At 46.0% G+C, this 17,529-nt stretch overlaps 1 protein-coding gene across 1 annotated transcript in view; it reads left to right on the plus strand.

The window, feature by feature from the left end:
• Positions 1–15,366, plus strand: part of PKD2L1 (polycystin 2 like 1, transient receptor potential cation channel) — a gene marked incomplete at both ends in the record, with an annotated part of 34,024 nt that extends 18,658 nt beyond the window's left edge. The window contains 17 exon segments of the mRNA XM_082854074.1: positions 6,723–6,850; positions 7,318–7,350; positions 7,354–7,467; positions 7,471–7,572; positions 8,562–8,782; positions 8,951–9,179; positions 9,859–10,026; positions 10,209–10,390; positions 10,688–10,808; positions 11,667–11,765; positions 11,975–12,096; positions 13,249–13,306; positions 13,310–13,375; positions 14,148–14,266; positions 14,518–14,641; positions 15,321–15,329; positions 15,331–15,366. Of these exon segments, the coding sequence (XP_082710200.1) occupies positions 6,723–6,850; positions 7,318–7,350; positions 7,354–7,467; positions 7,471–7,572; positions 8,562–8,782; positions 8,951–9,179; positions 9,859–10,026; positions 10,209–10,390; positions 10,688–10,808; positions 11,667–11,765; positions 11,975–12,096; positions 13,249–13,306; positions 13,310–13,375; positions 14,148–14,266; positions 14,518–14,641; positions 15,321–15,329; positions 15,331–15,366 (1,931 nt within the window).
• Between the last annotated feature and the right edge of the window lie 2,163 nt (positions 15,367–17,529).

Here is a 17,529-nt window from a genome sequence, read left to right on the forward strand (position 1 = left end):
GTGTCCTAATAAATAGGTCAAGATATTTCAGAGAGCTTCTCAGCAAGCCAGGTGATAAGAGAGGCTCAGGAAAAGACCATCAGAGGAGCTGTTGGTTAAATATATAGAATTGGTAAAGCCCAAGGAACTTCCAACTCTTCAACAGTGGGAGGACTGTTATCACAGTGGAAGTTCTATCCACATAATGACTGCCAGGGCTGGGATTGGGGTGAAAGAGACCTCCATTTTTCTAGAGAAGCATCCTCAATGCTTTTCCTCAGAGCTAGCCAGTTAGCAGTTGGCTTTTGCATGTCAAACACTTGAAGGCACAGAGTTTCCAACAGAGGAGTAGTGTAGACACATAAAGGAATTATACACTTGCTGGCAGAAGCACCCCAGCTCTTCAAGGTTCTTTGTCAATTAGTTGAGAGAAGGGATCTCGTTCCTGCTCAGAAAGAGTGCTGTTAGAAAAGGATGGCTATGTTCCCTTAAATAGTAATTAGGGACAGGGAAGGAGCCCAGTAGCATGATGATAACCTGTGTGGCAATCACCCGGGAAAGGAGAGGCACAAAGCAACTGCTGACTTCTTATTGCTCTGATCTGGGAAGGTCTTCCAGCACTTCAAAAAAGAGGACAAGAATATTTGGTTTCTACTATAAATATTGGAATGGATAAAATCAAATTATTATTCAAGCTCACGATGATGATGATTAATAATAATTATTACAGTCGCACTTAGTTAATTACAATATACTTATGCCCCACCTATGTCCAAAAGGAATCTGAGCCACTTACATTAAAAAGCACAAATACAGGGACCCAGTGGTTAAGACTACTCTCTCCCAATGCAGGGCCTTGTCAGGGAACTAGATCCCTCATGCCATGACTGAAAAAAAAAAAAGATCCCGCATGCCGCAACTAAGACCCAGAGCAGCCAAATAAATAAATAAATAAATGTTTTTAAAACACAGATACAATAAAATATAACCCTTTAGAATTGTAATAAAAAGACTTAACAAAAGACTGGGAAGAGATAGGGAAGGAAGATAACTTAAGATAAACAAATGCACTGCAAGTGAGAACAAAGCCTGAGGTGCCTGGAAACCAAAGCAAAGAAGAAAACACAAATAGATTGAGTAGTTCTCATTGTGAGTAAGAAAGAGCACACCAGTTAATAAGAAGATGCTAACTCTGGGAAGAATTGGCTTTGTTGGATTTTATGTAAGAAACATGGAATATCACAGTGGATAAAAGCAATGTTAAAGATTGGAGCTACTTTTCTTTTGACTGTGTTTTATATCTGCCTCCCTTAAAATCTGTATAATATCCTTACTCTATAAAGGCAATTTTTAGGAGTAGGGATATATATTTACATACGTGTATATATATATATATATATATATATATTTATGTATCTCTATACATACATATATGTGTGCATATATGTACAATTTAGATATTTGTAAACACACATATATATGTTTGTGTGTATAAATTTCATGATATTCTAGAAACCTGACTTTACCCAAAAATATAGTTCAGAAAGCTTTGAGAAATGAATGGTATTCCTAGAATATCATCCTCAGTTGACCTAGTCAGCAAACTCTCTTCAATATAGGGTAATAATGTATTTTAATTAATGTAGACTTTGTCACAGATATGCTAAAGTCATCCACAGCCCTCTAGAGACGTTCAGACAGTAGCAGAAGCTTTTCTAGCTCCATTTTCCTCAGAAATAATGCAATCTTTTTGAAAATGTCGTGGTTTTCCTATAAGTAAGGAATATGTCACAATAAAATAAAATCCAGTGAAAACAGGCTTAAACCTGAATGGAATTTTTTGTCTAGGTAATGAAAGTCCAAAGGAGGACAGGGTTCAGGGCTGATCAATCCAGTGGCTTAAGGACATCATCAAAGACTCACCTGTTTCTGTTATTCAGTTCTCTCAGCTGCACAATCAGTTTCATACTAAGTCTGGATCATCTGGGGCTTTCTTATTCATATCTAGTAAGAGACAGTAGGTCCCAAAATGTTCCAGAAATCTCTCTTCATGAGTTCTTGATCTCAAATGGATTACATGCCCATCCCTGAACTGATAATGGTACCAAGGGAGGGGTATTTGTGGATTAGCTTAGCACTGAGCTCCCTGTCCAAGTCCTAGAGCCAGCTGTGGATTCAGCATCTGGCAACATATGTGAGATGCTTAGTAGAGGTGTGGTACCTCAAATAAAATCATGGTATGAACCAAGAGAGGGTCTTAGGAAGTAGTCACAAAGCCCAATATAGCATCCAGCACCTGGAAATTTCATCCTGTGACTTGAAAACAAATAGGTAGAAAGATTTTAAAAATGATTTTATTATTTTTATGTTCTATTATTGTAGCATTAATTGAACTCCATGGGAATGAAGAGAAATAAAATCTGCCTATTATACTATTCATTAAAAAGTCCAATTTTCCTTTAAGGTTTTATATATTTACTATTTTTAAAATATTTAAATGTAATGATAGCAGCAAAACAATTTTGCATTTTGCTTTTATTACCATTTCAATGGTTGTATCATACTCCATTAAGTGGCTCAGTGATAAAAGTTATTTATAATTATCTATAATTTATTGCCTCTCTGTAAGACATTTAGGTTGCTTGTAATTTTTTGATGTTGTAAATAACCCAGGTAACATTTTTATGCCTGCGATTTTTTTCCTTCGAGACTCATCTATGTCAGAGTATGATTCTTCATACAGATTTATATACATTTATTCACTTATACCAGAATGAAGAAATTTGAAGCTTCTTTTTTTAAAAAATTAATTTATTATTATTTTTTGGGGTGCATTGGGTCTTTGTTGCTGTGCGCAGGCTTTCTCTAGTTGCAGCAAGCGGTGTGCGGGCTTCTCATTGCAGTGGCTTCTCTTGTTGCGGAGCACGAGCTCTAGGTGCACAGGCTTCAGTAGTTGTGGCATGCAGGCTCAGTAGTTGTGGTGCACGGGCTTAGCTGCTCCGTGGCATGTGGGATCTTTGCTCCGCGGCATGTGGGATCTTCCTGGAACAGGGATCGAATCCGTGTCCCCTGCATTGGCAGACGGATTCTTAACCACGGAGCCACCAGGGAAGTCCCTGAAGCTTCTTTTAAGTTGCTGATCTTTTGAGTTTACCAACTGCTTTCATAATTTGCCTCCTGACCCAGATATTGAACTCTTCAAATAGTTTTCTTATAAGGATACCTTATAAACGTGCACAATCCTAACCATCTGGATTGACCTTTGGAAGGAGAGTCAGGTCCCTAATCAGAAGGATTTTGAGTAGTGGAGTGATATGTTAGTATAATGTAGAGCAGTGGCTAAATTCAGGGTCTTTGGAGAGAATCAGACCTGAGTTTGAATTCAAGTCTACCTCTTTGCTATCTGATCTTTGGACAAATTATTTAATAACATTTTGGATTTCAGTTATCTGCATAAAATACAGATAGTTCCTACTACTTTATGAGGTTTTTTTTCAGGATTATGGGAGAAAATGTATTCAAAGCCTGGTGAATAATAATTGTCAGTAGTAGTGATTATTGTTATTATTCAGCAACTGTGAATTTGACCTGAAGCCAAGGGTAAAAGGCATGATATAATATATAGGAGAATTTAGTTTCTGTCCAAAAGAAAAAACATCAGATTCCCTGTAGTGGATGTGGCCACCTGGTCTCTGAATCCCTTTCACAGCATTCTCATGCAGTCATTGTCCAGTGTCTGAAAATTTCCTGGAATGAGGCCCTCACTGCACCTAAAAGGTGTTAAAGTGCTGACATACTGACATTTGATATACTGACACAAATTCTGGTTCCTGTCCTTTCTCTGGCCTAGTGTTACCTTTTGAAGCACACAGAGCAACTCCACTCCTTCACTGGATCTTAAAGGAAGGCTCCAGGAAGGCCAGCCACTGCCCATTGCAGGAACCCCTTCCACGTGATCCTCAGCAGATGGTCCTTTGCTGACACTCTCAGGGGCAAAATGGATGTTTGTGAAGTGTGGTCCTTTTCTTAATAGGAAGCACTAATGGTTAGGAATCTCTGCCTTTTATGAAACTTAAGTTTTCCCTCCTGTAACTTCTACCTTTTGGATATAGTGCTGTCCTTAAAGCAGAACAGAATTAGTTTACTATGGAGACAAACAGATTTGCATTTGAATCCTGGCTCCCTTAGTTGTTTACCTTGGGAAAGTGACTTCAGCCCTCTGAGACTGGGAAATAATAGCACCTAATACATAAGGTTGTTGTAGGATTAAATGAAATAAGCATATCAAGCACTTAACATAGGGCATATATTAGGTGTTCTGAGTATCAGTGGGCATTTGACTAGGTGAAACCATTTTTCTTAGAATACATAGTCTTTACTGTCTTGGATAATAATCAGTGATGTTATGCCTCCGTAAAGGGTTGACAATCTGTTCAGAGAAATACTGATTTTGCGTGGTAACTTTGGAGAATTGGAGAGGAGGAAAAGATATAGCCGTGACTACCACCTAGTGGCCATCTAGAGGTATAACAATTTAATCAGCAATGTCTTTAGGAAAAGTTCAGCTCACTGACCATCAGTTCTAACTGCGGCGGACCCTCAGCAGACAGAAGTTTGATTTCCAATCCATTTTCCAGATCCAGAAGAGTTGAGTCTGAGTCCTACAGATACTGAGGATGGGAATCACAGATTTGATTTAGAGAGAAGTCAAGTCATTTCTTGGAATTAATAGAGTGGAATGCGGAAATGTGAAATAATAATGCCTTCTTTTTGCTGATTTCCTCCTGGAAACGTATGATGTTGCTTGTGCCTAATCTGGGACCACTCACCGGCCTTTCTTTCCCCCAAGACTGTGGATGAACTTCAGTCCACACCAAAGCATTCCCGTTCCAGAAAGGGAATAAAATATGTTCCAAGATTTGAAAATAAAATTCTTAAAGGGAATTGCTCACAAGAGGCTGACAAATCCTACTTAAAATTTTTTGATTTAACTTTTTGATTTAAAGTTTAATTAGTGGACTGAAAAGTTACAAGAGTAATACAAAGAGTTCTTACATCTATTTCACCCAGATCTCCCAAATACGAATATTGTACCATGCTTGCTTTTCCTTTATCATTCTCTCTCTCTGCCCGCCTCTTTCTCTTCACACATATACACACACAACTGTCTGAGGGTAAACTGCAGACATAATGTCCTGTTATTTCTAAATACTTTAATGTGTATTTTGTAAAAACAAGGAAATGATCAAAGTCAGGAAATTATCGATGATCCAGTACTATCATCTAATGAACAGACCTTATTACAGTTTCACCAATTATTCCACTAATAGCCTTTACAGCAAAAGAAAAAAATTATGGTCCAGGATATAATCCTAACTGGATGCACATATTGCATGTAGTTTTCATGGTTCTTTAGTATTTTAGGACAATTTCTTTGTTTTTCATGACCTGGCTAAAAAACTGAGTAACAATTCAAAATATTGACAAATTATAAAAAGTTTTATAGAATTATAAATATTTTAAAGAAAAGACAGGAATCCATGAGTTCATACTGATATATATACATGAATAAATTAATGAGGAAGAAGGAAAAGCTCTTCCTGAAGAGAATGCCAACTAATAAATGCAGAAGGAATGATGGAATGAGAAAATCACAGCTTGACAACCTTAATAGTAATAATTAGGCAAAAGTTGTCAAAGGATGCTAAAACTAGTAAGTGAAAGATTGATGAATAACAGGATATTTGCATAGTTTCCAAGTATTTCCCCACAGAATATGTATTCATTACAAAGAGAAAAATAATAATTGTATATTGAAGAAAGCTGGATGATACCACCTTAACAAGGGATCAAAGTTAATATCACCAGTAATAATACAGTTACACAATTTATGCCTCCTAATATCATGCACTGAAAAGGACACAGTCTCCTTCTTTGATATTCCTTGCCAAAAATGTATAATCTGAATTTAAACACAAGGAAATATCAAACAAATCTAAATTGAGGGGCAATCTATGAAGTAAATGGCTTATACACTTCAAATTGTGCCTTTAACCAGAAAACTTATAGCGTCCCTTGACAGCCCTACTTCAGATGTGTGTATTAGGGTGGTCAAGGGAGATCTAGTTCTTCAGGGCAAAGGCCATGTTTTATTTTGATCTGGGGATGCTCTGAGTCTCTCTCTCAGGAGACAACTGTGCCCATCAGGATGCACCAGGGCCAGAGGTGCCATGCCTACCTCCTACTCCCATGACTGCAGAGTCGCTGACTCCAAGGTCCAGGATACCACATCTCCATTGTACGATATTTGACCAGGGCCTTGGCATACGCTAGAATTTGGAGGCATTTTCCCAAGGGCATTAATAGAGGACAAATAAAAGGAAGCACTACCTGATGCAGAAGGTAGAAATTTCCTGGCTCTGGGGAGTAGGAACTAGGAGGTTAAGCTGGTTCCGGAAGAGAAAAGTGAATATTCAGAATGACGATGTCAAGAGATAATTACTGAGTGGAGTTCAGTCTTTCTGAGGTGAGTTGGGAAGAGAGAAAGAGAGCTTATAACCACAACTCTTCCCTAATGTATTCCCTGGTTTCCCCAATGCAACCGTCAGCCTCCTTAGCCAACTCTAGGGGATAGGTCCCATCCGGGTGGCATCTTTGGCCTCAGGGCAGAGGCTTTCCTGTCCCCTCTGGATAATGGAGAAGGGAACAGTGTTCAAGAGACAGCCTCTTGGGTTGGTTTCTAGTGACCTATGGAATGACAAGCTCCGGCGCCTATTACTACACCAAAGTGAGGTCTGAGCTCTTCTTACATACCCCATCAGACACTGGAGTCTCCTTCCAGGCCATCAGCAGCATGGCCGACTTCTGGGATGTGAGTATGAGATCTCCTCTGTCCCTCCCCTCTTCTTCTTAATGGCCTAAAGCCTGAGGCCACAGGCCAGGGTTCAGGGATGTCAGTGGACAGTGGATAAGGCCATATCCAGAGACCAGGTCATTCCAGAATCAGGCCGAGTCAAAGGATCAGGCATGAATTAAAGGATCAGACTAGACAGAGTTCAGGTAGTGATAGGTTAGAAATCAGGATGATAATCAGAGATTTAAGTCAGTACTTCAACTAGTATTGAGAATCAGAGGTAAGGCAGAATTTCAAACTGTATTTTAAATAAAGAATAAGGCCACATCAGGCTAAGATCTGGCCAAGGTTCATGACTCAGCTGAAGAGTCCAACAGAAGCATACTGGAGACAAGCTGGAGGGGTCAGGGAGTGTGGGAAAAGGTCATTCTAAGGGTAAGGGTCAGGATGAGGCTGGGTCAGGTTCAGCCCAGTTCGCGGTCTAGTTTGCCCAGGGCCCACTACTGGACAGTTTGTATTAGACCAAATGGTACAACAACCAGAGCCTGGGCCGTGGCTCCCACTCCTTCATCTACTATGAGAACCTGCTGCTGGGGGCTCCGAGGCTGTGGCAGCTGAGGGTCCGCAATGACTCCTGAGTGGTGCACGAGGACTTCCACGAGGACTTTCTGAGCTGCCACGACGTCTACTCCCCAGACAAAGAAGAACAACTCCCCTTTGGTCTCCTCAGTGGCATAGCGTGAGTGAGTCCCCCCACCAGTGTCGCAGGGCTTGCCCCTCTGAGCCTGACACCATCCCAGGTTTGGGAACCACTTCCATTGAGTCTTAAGGAGCCTTGGGGGTACTTGGGGGAGCTGGGGGACATCTCTCTGAGACCCATCTGTGACTGTTTGGAGACCTTGGTCTGGGGTCACTGAGGAACAGAGAGGGTGTGTTAGCAGACAGAGCCATAGCCTCTGGACTTGTTTCCACACACAGGTCACAGTCACAGTTGCCCTACTCTGGAGGCAGTCCTGCCAGAGGAAGCATCCTTTCTTGCCCAGAATTCCCTCAGGGGTATGGAGAATGGATGAAACATTGATGCTGCCACACGAGTCATTTGGAAGAGTCTGACCCTTGGAACTAATAGCGGAAGGCAGAAAGGGGCCAAGGATGGATGAGGAATTAGGGAAGAAACGGGAGATGTGTGGATAGGACAGGAAGAAGGGGAAGGAAATAAGGGTCCAGGGAGGAAAGTTTGTGGACAGAACAGAAAATCATAGGGTTAAGTAGACAGGTGCAAAACTACAAGAGCAGAAGGGGTCTTTTCTGGCTTATGTGGGCCGGGTGCTTCCCTTATGGGGACTACTCAGGCTGGAGTCAAAAAGTGGGCTTGGGTTTGTCATCCATAGGCTTGGTGACAACGTGAAAATCAGGAGATTTACATTTGAGTTTCAGTTCTGCCACTAACTAGTTGGATTATCTCAGATATCTGAGTCTTAGTTTCCTCATTTGTAAAATGTAGATAATATTTACCCTCCCCTCCTCAAATAGTTATATTAAACAAGGTAATATATGTGAAATATATTTTATATATATATATATATATATATATATATATATATATATATATATATATATGAAACTGTAAAGCCAAGACAATTATAAAGTATTGCCGTTGCCTTGGGAGACCAGCTTCTGGGGCTGGTTCAGACCTCTCTGCTCAGATGGCTTCTTCTGTGACAGATAGACCTACCACTCGCAGGATGAGCTGGGGGGCTCCTCTCACTGGGGCCAGCTCACAACCTACAGCGGAGGTGGCTACCACCTGGACCTTCCAGGATCTCGAGAGGCTAGTGCAGAGGCACTCAGGGACCTTCAGGAGGGCCTGTGGCTGGACAGGGGCAGTCGGGTGGTCTTCATTGACTTCTCAGTCTACAACGCCAACATTAATCTTTTCTGTGTTCTGAGGTGGGTCCCCGTTCCCTGCCTTCCCTCCATCCATGGCTCCTGATTCCCTTCTCCTCTGCTGGAGACCCTTCCCTAAACTTGTACCCTATGGTGGGGGTGGGGAGGGGAGGGGATGGGTAGAACTGTTTCAGCCCAGGCCCTACCAGACATCTCCCCCTCCTCCCACAGACTGGTGGTGGAGTTTCCAGCTACAGGAGGTACCATCCCATCCTGGCAAATCTGCACAGTTAAGCTGATCCGCTGTGTCGGCAAGTGGGACTTCTTTATCATTGGCTGTGAGATCATCTTCTGCATCTTCATCTTCTACTACATAGTGGAGGAGAGCCTGGAGCTCCACATCCACCTGCTTCGTTACCTCAGCAGCATCTGGAACATTCTGGACCTGGTGGTCATCTTGGTGAGGGACAGATATCTTAGACTTGGGACATATGGGGTGGTGGAAGGAATCTACCCTGATAGGGGCTCCAAGTTATTCCTTTTGGAGTCCCAAGTCCTCCTTGTGACTTCTGGTCAAATCACTGAGTAACAGCTCCCTAAACCAAAGGCTGATGTTCCCCTGGCTCAGCCCTGGAAAAATCCTGTCTCTATATCCCCTCTCCCTCTGGCTTATGATCCAGGCCCTGCTCTTTTATTTTTGTACTTGATATTAAGTTCCTCTTCTGTCTCTTGCCTTCATGACCTGTCCCCTTGACACCCTCCCGCCTTTTCTCTTCACTCCTATTAAAATTTTCTGCCTCTTCATCTTTGTCACCTTCCTATTAACAGGACACATTAATTTCTGACCAAGGCTGGGAAGTGGTGGGGGAAATAAAATTGCTTGGCTCCATTTCTCCATGGTCCTTTACAACCTACATATTTACCACTGGCCCTAAAGCCTTCTCTTGGGCTTTAAGACGTTCCCCAATCATCCTATCCTGTTCCTTTTGAACCTGAGATAGTCAACAACGCAGCAGGGAAGGATGTGGTTTTTCTTCCCACCTGTCTTACGCACCGTAGCTCACCCCTGGGACCTCACTGTTGAACTTCCCTTGAGATCCTCTTGACTCTCTGACACCCCCCGGGTCCTGTTGTAACAGCTCTCCATCATGGATGTGGGCTTCCACATATTCCGAACCCTCGAGGTGAATCGGCTGATGGGGAAGCTTCTGCAGCAGCCAAACACGTATGCTGACTTTGAGTTCCTCGCCTTCTGGCAGACACAATACAACATGAACGCTGTCAACCTCTTCTTTGCCTGGATCAAGGTACCCTGGGATTCCTCACCCCCAGCAACACCTCAGGGCACGCGTTCTCCCTTCCTCAGGACTTGTCTCATTTTCCTTGTCTGGTGTGGCAACTCCTGTGGCCCCCTTAGGCCCCTGGGATGGACCGTTCCAGGCTTTTCTGTTTTCTTCCCTAATTGCTTGGTTCAACATGGCCCTTCCAGATATTCAAGTACATCAGCTTCAGTAAGACCATGACCCAGCTCTCCTCCACACTGGCCCGCTGTGCCAAGGACATCCTGGGCTTCGCCGTCCTGTTCTTCATCGTGTTTTTTGCCTACGCCCAGCTGGGCTACCTGCTTTTTGGGACCCAAGTGGAAAGCTTCAACACTTTCATCAAGTGCATGTGTGTGTTCTGCCCCTTCACTCCTCCCTGGCCCCTCACCCTCCAGCTCTGTGGATGTGTGTATCCTTGGGGCAGCTGGGTATGTGGACGTGGGCGTGTCTGTGCTTAAGCATCTGTATGAGTTCCTGGAAGCCCTGGTGTGTGTGCTCAGTGTCTCTGCACCCTGTTCTGTCTCCATCAGATTGGGCGGAGGTGCAGGGACGGGTCTGAGTTCACTGAAGAGCGGTAGGGAGGAAATTGGGATGGGGTCAGCGTTGTGGTCGGGCTCTGGGTGAGTCCCAGACCCCGGTCTCTAAGTTTCACTCAGTTCCGGATCATCCTTGGGGATTTTGACTACAATGCTATCAACAATGCCAACCGCATCCTGGGACCAGCCTACTTTTTCACCTATGTCTTCTTCGTCTTCTTTGTGCTCCTCGTGAGGGTCCCTCTGAGGGGTGGGGATTTGGGAACCTGAGGGGTGGAGACGTGGATGGCCTGCAGGCTGGGGGTTTGACCCCCCTCCATGTTCTGCACTAATGATTATGATGGGTTTCTCAAATCAAGGGTGGAGAGGTGGGGGAGGGAAGAGCTTCCGGATTTTCTGAGAGCTGGCTAATGTGTGGTCAGCACAGTTAGGCAGTTTGCACAGTATAAGGAAATCTGCAGGCTCCCTCACTAAAATCAAACCCCTATCCTCCAAGGATGGAAGGAGAAGGAAAAGTGCCTCATGAGGAGAAGAGACTGCCCCTAGAAGCTTCTCCGCCTATTCTCTAAGACTCCCCTTCCTCTGGGGATCTCTGGCTTTTTCTACTGCCACTGTTTTGTATTTGCTCTCTCTCCCTGCCAGCAATGAAAGATCTGGGTTTGATTTTTATCAGGAAAGCCAGTGTGTTTCTTTATTTGATCAGTGGAAGGGGATACAGACATGGATTGGGGATGGATGGTAAAGAGAGCACAATTTTACTCTCACCGTGGAAAGTTTCTGGCTTCAGTGACTGGTGGACTCTTACATGGAGGGGGTCTGTGGCATATGTTGGGGTATCTTTGTGGTCGTTACTGCAGCAGTTGAGTGAGGACACCCGGTTGATGAGGGAGCATGACCCATCTGTAATGGAATTGTGCTGAAAGGCTGGGCTCTGGGGACCCAGAGATGTGGGGATTAGTGGGCTGCAGAGCTGGGGCTGAAAGCACTGGCCCTTTTAGAACATGTGTCTGGGACATTAATAGGGTCAATGGGCTCGATGCTGTTAATGGGTCTGGGAGTAAGGACCCCAGTCCCTGTTTTGTCCTCCAGAATATGTTTCTGGCCATCATCAGTGACACATACTCAGAGGTCAAAGAGGAGTTGGCTGGACAGAAGGATGAGCTACAGCTTTCGGACCTCCTGAAACAGGTGACTACTTAGTCTCCTTGAGCCACACATGTGCATCAGGGCCCAGGTCCGAGGCTCTGTGTCCTGGTCTGTGCCTGACTGGTTAGGGGCCTGTGCCCATGTGTGCCTTCAGCTTATCCCTGGGATCCTGTCACCCTGTGGGTGGGCGTGGGAGTAAGAGATGAAGAGGAGGCTGTGGGAACTGGTGCCTGTTTCCTTTCCCCTTCCAGGGCTACAACAAGGCCCTCCTGAGGCTGCATCTGAGGAAGGAGCAGGTTTCAGACGTGCAGAAGGTCCTGCAGGGTGGGGAGCAGAAGATCCAGTTTGAGGATTTCACCAACACCTTGAAGGAGTGAGCACCCAGAGATCCAACCTTCCCTGACATTGGTCTGTAAGTCCTCGACCCTCAAGCATACATCCTTTGCCTATAAGCCTCTGACCTTGGACAGTGGGCCTTTGACCTTGGCTTAAAGGCCTTTGACCTTGGTTTATAGGTCTCTGATCCTGACCTTCAGAACTGTGCCCTTGGTTTAAAGGACTCTGACAATGTTCTATGATATTCTGGACCTTGTTGAACAACTCTTAGGACTAGTGTAATAATGATACCCTAATCATCATATACGTCCCTCATTCCCAACTAAGATCAGCATAAAACTCTGATCTTACTTCTATGCTCCCCCACAAACACAGGTCTATTTCCTTAGCCATCCTCTCCCTGCTTCCCAGTCAAACATATTAACAAGCATTGAACAAATATACTGTGAGCACCAGCTGTGAGCCAGGCACACAGTTGAATGAGACAAAGTCTTTGTCCTCCAGGAGTTCATAGAGTCTGTAAGCAAATAAACAGAATCACTGAACAAGTTCCACAATAGAAGTAACTAGAAGAGAGGGAGCATGGGGTAATAAAAGCATATACAAAGGCAAAGAGGTATGAAATTGAGCAACATATACAGGAGTAATAAGTAGCTGATCATTGCAAGATATCAGATGAAAGGTCGGGCAGAGCAGATGAGGCCAGAGAAATGGGCTAAGGTCACACTGGGAAAAGCCTTGAACACCACTACTCTATTCAAAGAATAGGGTGCCCAGGAGGGATTTTAAGCAGGGAAGGGGTATATTTAGTCTTGTACTTTAGAAAGGTTAATTACTCTAATTGCATTATGAAGGATGGATTTCAGGGGAAGGGAAGACCATAGGGCAGGGGGTGTGGGGGAGAGGGAAGGTTATCTGGAGGCAAAGAGATTTCGCAGTAATTCCTTTAGGAGATCATGAGGGCCTGAACCTAGTCAGCAGGAGTCAGGGAAGGAAGAAATAGATTCAAGTGATTTCTTGGGGGATCAAATCGCTACATCTTGGATATCCTGGCTTTCTCGTGTGGCCCCCTTCTTCCCTAGAGAGCAAGGCTCTTGCCAGAGTCTAGCAAAAAAGAGTGGGGAGTCCATAACGGAAAGCTCCCAGCCACGGCAGGTCAGAAGTCATTTCACCACCATGTTCTCCTCAGGCTGGGGCACATAGAGCATGAGATCACTGAGCTCACGGCTGCCTTCACCAGGTTTGACTAAGATGGGAATCACATCCTGGATGAGAAAGAGCAGGAAGAAATGCGGCAGGACCTGGAGGAGGAAAGGGTGAGCCTGGCTGGTGGACAGGCTACAAGGAAACTGCTCACCCTACCCTCCCTGCCAGCACACCTGGAACAGAAGCCCAAACTGGAAGTTCTCTGACAGATGGGCAGGAAAGAACTCTCTAGAATAGTGGTTCTCAAACTGCTGCATATTAGAACGCCCCGGAGAGCTTTAAAAAAATCCTCACGCTCAGGCCACACACCCTAGACCAGAATCTCTGGGGGAGCTGGGAGGCCCAGCCATCAGTCCTTTTTACAACCCCCCAGGGACTGCAGTGCATAGCCAAGGTTGATCACCATTGCTCTAAAACGTCGTCTTAGGGAGAAAAGGACCAATTGTCTGAGAATCCCTGACAATTCCTTCTGAGCAGCTGCCTCCTCCTTGGGGTTCTCCAACTCTGATCCTTAGCTGCCCCTGCTATGCCTGCTTCATCCCTATCCAGTATAGACCAAAAAGCCAAGGGTAAAAGGAACAGTACCAGGACACTGTCCCTGCTCTCCCAAACGGAGTTGGCTTCTAGTGAGCGCCTCATTCATCAATGCTTCAAGGAGCTTGTGTTTTGTTTCTTGTGGAGGTGATTCTCTCCCAGAGGTTAGGCCAGCTTTGTGTTCAGCATGACCATTCTGATTCTGTTGTCTCCAGAGTCTGAGAGGGAAGGGGAACAGCAAGCACTGGAGCCCGAAGCCCGGTCCCGCGAGCCCGGTAGAGCAGGTGATGGAGCAGGACCTGACGGCTTCCCAGTCATCTTCTCTCTGCTCTCTGACCTCCTGATCAGGTGGCCCTCACCGCTGAGACTGAGAACCTGCACCGGTCCAGTGTGAGTAGCCCACCAGGCGAGTCGAGTCCAGAGGCTGCCAAAGCAGGTGGCTGGGTTTCAGGAGAAGAATTCTACATGTACGTGCAGCCCGGGGGCCCGGGGCTGACTGTGTTTATGTCATCCTACCTTGAGCTTCTTTCCACAGCCTTCCAATTCCCTGTACTACCCCAGGGAAAACCCCTCTCCCCCTTTAATTCTCCTGACAAGGCTGGGCCTTACCTTCCTTGCTCCCATCCAGACACACACTCTTCTGTACCCCCTATCCCTGGAATCACCCAGCCCTCCACACACGTTTCTGCTCCCTTGGTCTCTCTCAAATCTTGCACAGGCTCACAAGGAGAGTTGTGCAGCTGGAGACTGTCCTGGAAGGAGTCATGACCCAGATTGATGCCATGGGCTCAAAGCTGCCGACGCTGGAGAAGAAAGGGCAGCTGGCTCCCTTTCCAGGCATGGTGAGTGATCTCTCACCTGGATCCTCTCGGCTCCCACAGTTGAACTCTACCAGCTTTTCCACTCAGTGGGTAGAGGCAAAACATTTTTTTAAAAAAATACATTTATTTATTTATTTGTTTTTGGCTGCGTTGGGTCTTCATTGCTGTGTGCGGGCTGTCTCTAGTTGCGGCGAGCGGGGGCTACTATTTGTTCTGGTGCACGGGTTTCTCATTGCAGTGGCTTCTCTTGTTGCGGAGCACGGGCTCTAGGCGCACAGGCTTCAGTAGTTGTGACACGTGGGCTCAGTAGTTGTGGCTCGCAGGCTCTAGAGCACAGGCTCAGTAGTTGTGGTGCACGGGCTTAGTTGCTTCAAGGCATGTGAGATCTTCCCGGACCAGGGCTCGAACCTGTGTCCCCTGCATTGGCAGGCAGATTCTTAACCACTGTGCCACCAGGGAAGCCCGAGGCAAAACGTTTTTGAAAGACCAATGTTTCAGGCTCCTGGGGCAACATGTTCCCAGTAGTCAGTGAATCGTGGAGGTGGGGGTTGGAGGGAAGACCTGAAGTTGGTTGCTCTGGCCTTGAGGGCAGCCTTAGCCTCTAGGAGAGTGTCTGGGGTTGGAGAAACAGATCCAGGTAAAAGGAAAAGTGGGACACAAACTCCTCCTCCAAATGACCTGTCATTTTTTCTTCCAACAGCGGGAACAAGGCATTTGGGAGCACCTGCAGGCAGCCCCAGCTGTGACTCCAGCCCCCTGGGGACTCCAGGGCGGGCAGGAGAGTGGTGGGGGAGGGGTCCTAAAGCATCAGACAGCAGGCTCCTCTGTCACCACCTCCCCATAAGCCCCCTCAGCACACGCCCTCCACTTCTAGGGCAGCGGGTCCCACCACTGCTGCTGCTGAGTCCCGCCCTGTGCCTGGCCTTCTGAGCCAACGTTTCTGTGTGTAACTCTGTGAAATACCTCCCGCTGGGCCTCTCACTCCCTGTGCTCTGAACTCTGCTGTGATGACTTTTTTTAAAGTCAATAAAAAATAATAAAGCAAAGGAGGGTAATAACTTTCCTAAGCATCTGGATAGCCATGATTTGTGAAAAAAGTAGAAGCTGAGAGAACAGCAATATCTAGATGTCTTCCTACTTGCCAGTGAACCTTTTCCTCTGTGCATCTGGAGATCTACTGCCAGTTACCCATGGGGTTCATGTCTTCCCTATAGGGTTTCCCTGTGAAAGAGAAGGGGAAGCCAGAGAGGACACTTTCTCTTGTGGGGAGAGTACAATGTTGCAGAGGAGTTGGAGTGGTGACCTCCCCTAGCCTTCCCCAGCAAAGTCCAGGAAGATGGGCTTCCCTGGTGGCGCAGTGGTTGAGAGTCCGCCTGCCGATGCAGGGGACATGGGTTCGTGCCCCGGTCTGGGAAGATCCCACATGCCGCGGAGCGGCTGGGCCCGTGAGCCATGGCCGCTGAGCCTGCGCATCCGGAGCCTGTGCTCCGCAACAGGAGAGGCCACAGCAGTGAGAGGCCCACGTACCGCAAAAAAAAAAAAAAAGTCCAGGAAGACTCAGTGGAAGAGCCTACCTCCAGACATGTCACTGAACACTGAGGGGGCTGTAAACCAGGACAGAGATGGAGCCTGAGGAGAAGCTGGCAAAGAAATGACCTCAGGATTCCGAGATATTTGGATAAAATGTGGGGGACTCTGACTCTCTTCCATAGGACAGTGTGGGTTTGCCTGGTGATTATCAATAAAAATCCTTAGGAAAACCAGGACTTTGCACTTGCTTCGGGGACTGCAGGGGAAAGAAGAGAGTCCGGAACTATGAACCATCCTTGCACCTGGGCTGGAGAAAGCTCATCCCTGCTGGGAGGTGTAGAGTTGAGGCAGTGACAATGTGAAGAAGCTGGCTGCCCCAGGAGTTCTGAAAGAAAAATTTCTGACTCATAGGAATAGTTTGAAATAGTGGACACTACCATTGGAGGGAGTGGAGACAGTGACCTAGGGAGGCCTGGTCCTTAGAGTGAAGAGATTATGGTGTGTGTGTTTGTGTGTGCATGTGTGCGCTGTTGGGTGTGGGCAGTGAGAGTGCAGATGGAGGATAAGTAGGAATAAGACAAAAAACTCCTACACCGAGATTCTGGATGTATAGGCCTGCATCCTGAGACCTGATATCTATCCCCTCTCTCTGCCCCTGTGACCTTTATCCCTCCCTCATTCTGCACCTTCCATTGCTCTCCAGTTTCTTTTTTCATCCATTCCCTTCACCCACCTGCATTCTCCCATCCCATCAAATACAATCTATACACCCAGAAGTCTTGTGAAACAGCTGAATGCAATTAAGATAACCAGAGTGTATCCTCAGTCCTAAAAAATTGCGATCTAAGCTTTCTTCAAGAAAGGCTGTTTCGGGACTTCCCTGGTGGAGCAGTGGTTAAGAATCCGCCTGCCAGTGCAGGGGACATGGGTTCGAGCCCTGGTCTGGAAGATCCCACATGCTACGGAGTAACTAAGCCCGTGCGCCACAACTACCGAGCCTGTGCTCTAGAGCCTGTGAGCCACAACTGCTGAAGCCCACAAGCCTAGAGCTCATGCTCCGCAAGAAGAGAAGACACAGCAATGAGAAGCCCATGCACCATAATGATGAGTAGCCCCCACTCGCTGCAACTAGAAAAGGCCCATGCGCAGCAACAAGGACCCAACACAGCCAAAAGTAAATAAACAAAGAAACGCTGTATCAACCCAAGAGATGTAGGTGCCAGACTGAAGTTTGGGAAAAAAGGTCCAATGAGCCGATATTAACCTAGGACATAGGAAGGGAGAGTATTTCGGCTCAGGGATAATGCCCGAAGGTTTCCCAGAGCCTAGATGGGACTATCTTCAAAAGCAAGGATTCCTTGAGCAGTCTTTCAGTGACT

Source organism: Leucopleurus acutus (genome assembly GCF_964270905.1).
Source record: "Leucopleurus acutus genome assembly, chromosome: 14".
Classification (NCBI taxonomy): Eukaryota; Metazoa; Chordata; class Mammalia; order Artiodactyla; family Delphinidae; genus Leucopleurus; species Leucopleurus acutus.